General features: G+C 38.1%; 1 protein-coding gene across 1 annotated transcript; it reads left to right on the top strand.

Moving 5' to 3' along the window:
- The first annotated feature begins 475 nt into the window (after nucleotides 1-475).
- On the top strand, nucleotides 476-1,875 carry LOC143171926 (syncytin-2-like). Its single transcript, XM_076361111.1, has one exon. It carries the CDS (start codon nucleotides 648-650, stop codon nucleotides 1,458-1,460), a length of 813 nt encoding a protein of 270 aa, XP_076217226.1. The 5' UTR covers nucleotides 476-647; the 3' UTR covers nucleotides 1,461-1,875.
- Nucleotides 1,876-4,780: the final 2,905 nt, after the last annotated feature.

Genomic DNA, 4,780 nt, shown 5'->3' on the forward strand with positions numbered 1-4,780 from the left:
GAAGATCTAAGACAAGTAGGAGAAAGTTATTGGTATGAATATTTGAGAGAATTACATCAACAGATGAGAAAAATTTCTAAACAAGTATTGGGAACTCGAGCTCGTGGATTAGATGGACCTCTACATAGTTTTGAACCAGGAGATTATGTTTTAATCAAAACTATTTCAGGTGATCCTTTAGAGCAAAAATGGAAAGGACCCTTCCAAGTATTACTGACTACTAATACAGCTATTAAGGTGCGAGAAAAGAAATCTTGGATACACTACTCTCAAGTAAAGAAGGCCCCTTCTCACTCCCTATGGAAAGCCGAATCAACTGGACCAACTTCATTGCGGTTATTTCGGTAATTGTACAAATTGATCAAATACAGAGCGGTTGGAAAGAAAATACTCACCTATCTTTGGTACAACAAGTGACTGAATTAGTTAATCGAAGCGATTGTTGGGTATGTACTCATATCCCCGAACATGGGAAAAAAGGAATATCATTAATCGGAATTCCAATTCCTTCTAACGTGTCTTGGACAAAATTATGGATAAATACCTCTTGGGATTCGGGGATAGATGCGAAACAAATAAGTATAACAACTCCGGCCCCTTAGGATTCTTACTACACTTGTGTTCAACGATGTAATCCACCTACTGGTATGGGAAAATTATATTGTAGTGATACGGTATATGTAGGAAATCAGACAGCATGTAATAAGACAATAAATATAGGTGTCAATAGTGAGGTGAACAATTCTACCAAATGGCCTGTCCCTGAAGGAAAAGGATGGTATTGGATATGTAATGATACTGCTAGAAAAACGTTACCTGAAAATTGGAAAGGAACTTGCACCTTAGGAGTAGTTATTCCCAATATGACAATACATACTCGATTAGATAAGGGATTTTTGAGAAGCCCATTAAGACGACTTAAACGAAACAATCCTTTAATTGAGAAACCTACCGCTTTTCATGGTTTTGTAAGATGGTTTTTGCCATGGTTAGGAGTGAGTGAAATTGAGAAAGCACTAGTAAATATTTCGGCTGTTGTAGAAAAATTGGAAAATGCCACTATGGACGCAATCCAAGCGCAACAAGAAGAGCTTAAGAGTCTGTCCAAAGTAGTATTACAAAACAGAATGGCTTTGGATATCCTCCTAGCTGCTCAAGGAGGAGTTTGTATAATGATCAATACTAGTTGTTGTACATATGTTGACCAGAGTGGTCGGGTTTCCACAGACTTGCAGGTAATTTGGGATCAGACTAAAATACTGCATCAGGTTACACAGGATGACACCTCCTGGAGTTTTGAAGAAGTCTGGAATAAATTAACATTGTGGTTACCAAATCTTGCTTGGTTGAAGAACCTTTTTATAACCATAATTTTAATAATCATTCTAGGAATAATCATTAGTTGTATGCTTCAATGTTCTCTCATGGTTTATAAGAAAGCAATTAATGAAATCATATAAGATGTAGTAAAAGAATTTACTCATGATACAGAAAAAGGGGGGACTGATGGAGGACAAGAGAAATATATTTAGACAAATAATTAGACAATTATTGTGAACCAGGTGTTTACGTAAATCATTACTCTGTCATGTATATGTAGATAATTTGTGTTACATTTATATTCTGTCATGTGTTTGATAAAGAGCAGATGTTTGTGCATACCAATTAGTCCTGACCCTCTAAAGATAAAGAACCCTGACCTTCTGAAGATAGAAGACACAGGAACTATAAAAACAGTTTGTTGTAAGGTGGATAATGAGACGGTCTGATAAGCGTAAAGGACCTTCAAGCTGTCAGCAATATATTCAAAGATCAGTGAAACCTGGCGCCAACTAGGTGAAAGGGGACGAGGAAGACTATCAGCCTTCACCGGAACGACCCTGGCCCAGAATTATTTGGAAGATCTGCGCAGATGCAACTAATTAGCAACTAATTAGCATGAGGAGCGAGGATAGGCGTGGTTAGATAATGAATATGTATAGGCGTTATTAGAATATTCATTACTCAATTGTATAAATGAGATGTAACTTTTGTTGTGGGCATGCACGATAGGTGGAGAGATCCCCCGTGCATCCAGCGCGCTGCAAATAAAGAATATACTACTCGAACGAATTCGTGAATCAGTCAAATGACACTTCCTGCTAATGAGCTGATTGAAAATAACTTGCAACTGTGTGCAGCATCCCACCTATCCAATGGCACTTAAGGCACTTGGTCCTGGTCAATGGAAAGAGTCAAGTGCTTCCAAGGAGAATTTGTGCCCTTGAATGGGATCTCCTTCATAGATCTGACTGGATTTCTTCTGCAGGTATCACACTGCATGCTTAAAGTTAGCTGGACTAATGCATGTCTTTGTCTTTAAGAAAAGTTAAACTGATCTCAAACCGTGCCTTTTCATGGGTACTTCAATCACATGGATGGTTTGCAACAGACCCAGAAACTATATAAAGCACATCATAGACAACAAAAGCCTCACATCTATGATCTTCAAAGACTCATAAAACTGGAGCAAATTATTCATAGTTCCTATTGCTGCATCCTAATCAAGCAAAACTCACAGTTCTACGTGGTTTGGGTACAAAGTGAAACTTCACAGTTATGAAAAAGTTATGCTTAAAGAATTTGAATGTATTCAAGCCCCAAACTTATATCTTAAAGGTTGTAGTTTTGTGATGCAAACCCACACTCCCTCACAAACATAATGGAAGAATTTGCATGAGAGCCCCAAAGCAAAATTGATCTGTTTACTGTGTGATATATACTGTGCAGCTTGTGCTTTCTGTTCTGCACAGCAAAAAGTAGGAGGCAGAAATAGAAAACGTGGAGGCTAACATTTGGCTCTGAATATCACAGAGTTCATTGCTTGCCAGACCATGTTAGCTGGGTAATCAGAGTACCCAACGCTTCTCCAGCAACTTGCCAACCAATGTCCTTTTATTAGAGAAGGGGAAAAAAACCACTTTTCTTATTTTTAACTCCAGATTGACTAAAAATAGTTCTGTTGAAAAAGGAAACAAAAAGAGAGAATCTTACCTTCATTTTCCCTTTCTTCCTTTCACTCTTTTAGTGGAGATGAAGTATATTAGCCCATCCAAAATTAAGAAGTTACTTGGCATGAAGCCAAATATTTAATAGCCTGAAATGAAGCCAAATGGTTTCTTTCTCTCTTTGCATCTCTCTTCTATCTGCTTTTATACCATCTTGGTTGGATCAAAGCCAAAAGATTAATATTAAAATATTTCCAGCCAGTCGGGATGTCTATTGGAAAACACCTTCCATGACTGATAGAACAACCTGCAATGTGGGAATCCTATCCTGAACTTTGTGGAGGAAAATTAAAAGCATCTTTTTAAATCAACAAATTATTTTTTATCTAAGAGTCCTACCTAAGAGTCTTATTTTCACAGACTAGGAAATGATCATAAACTATGGATAAACATAATCAAAAAATCATAATTTTGTTTATTTCTCTGTTCCTTAGGCTGTGAACTGTTAGTCAGACCATCTGTCTTCCCCAGGATTGCTGAATGAATGGAGTAACATCAGCCCTGGCCAAACATAAATTAATATATGGCATTATTCAAAATAACACTGATACAACATCTAAGGAAAACTGCCATCTACTGATTTTCTGTAGATATTAATATTTATAGTCAAAGGCAAACTGAACTCTCCTTGCATACAAACCCGGGGAGTATTTATTCCATCAGTGTCAAAAACACTCTGAAATTACCTGAGTAACATCAAAGTAAACTCAGACCCATCATAGTGTCACTTTTGTTTCAGACCAGAAGAATTATATGACTGAAAGATGACTTTGACTTTTTTCCCCCCAACTCTATCATTTTCATGTGATAAAAGATACTGCTTATCCCCACAAACATTATCCAGGCCATAGATATAACCTCTAATGAAGAATATACAGGTGTGTTAGAAAAGTTACTAAATGAGGACCAGTCAGAAACATATTTTTCAAGGCATAATGTTACCGTCAGAAGTTCCAGTGCTTTCAACCACCCAGAATTACAGCATGATGCTGCATATTGTCATGGTTTAACCTCAGCTGGCAACTGAGCACCACACAGCCACTCGCTCACTCTTTCCCCACCCCCCCATGGGATGGGGGAGAGAATCGGAAGAGTAAAAGTGAGAAAACTCATGGGTTGAGATAAAAACAGTTTAATAATTGAAATAAAATAATAATAATAGTAATAAAAGAAGCAAGTGATGCACAATACAATTGCTCACCACCTGCCGACCGATGCCCAGCCAATCCCTGAGCAGCGGCCCCCCCGGCCAGCTTTCCCCAGTATATGTACTGAGCATGATGTCACATGGTATGGAATATCCCTTTGGCCAGTTTGGGTCAGCTGTCCTGGCTGTGCCCCTCCCAGCTTCTTGTGCACCTCCAGCCTTCTCAGTCGGTAGAGCATGGGAAGCTGAAAAGTCCTTGACTAGTGTAAGCACTACTTAGCAACAACTAAAACATCAGTGTGTTATCAACATTATTCTCATCCTAAATCCAAAACACAGCATTGTACCAGCTACTAGGAAGGAAATTAACTCTATCCCAGCCAAAACCAGGACAATATTCATCTCAGCTTCTAAATGGTGTTTTCCTGCCTTTGATTTGAAAAATAAAACAAAGAAAAGAAATGATGTCATTGACTAAAATTGTTTTGAAATAGGTTTGGCAGCTTGCTTATAAGCTACAACTTGCTTATAAGTTACAACTCTCACTGTCAGAGACTTCCTTTAAAATACCGCCTGTAGCTGAGTG

This window comes from Aptenodytes patagonicus, chromosome W (genome assembly GCF_965638725.1).
Source record: "Aptenodytes patagonicus chromosome W, bAptPat1.pri.cur, whole genome shotgun sequence".
In the NCBI taxonomy this organism is placed as follows: Eukaryota; Metazoa; Chordata; class Aves; order Sphenisciformes; family Spheniscidae; genus Aptenodytes; species Aptenodytes patagonicus.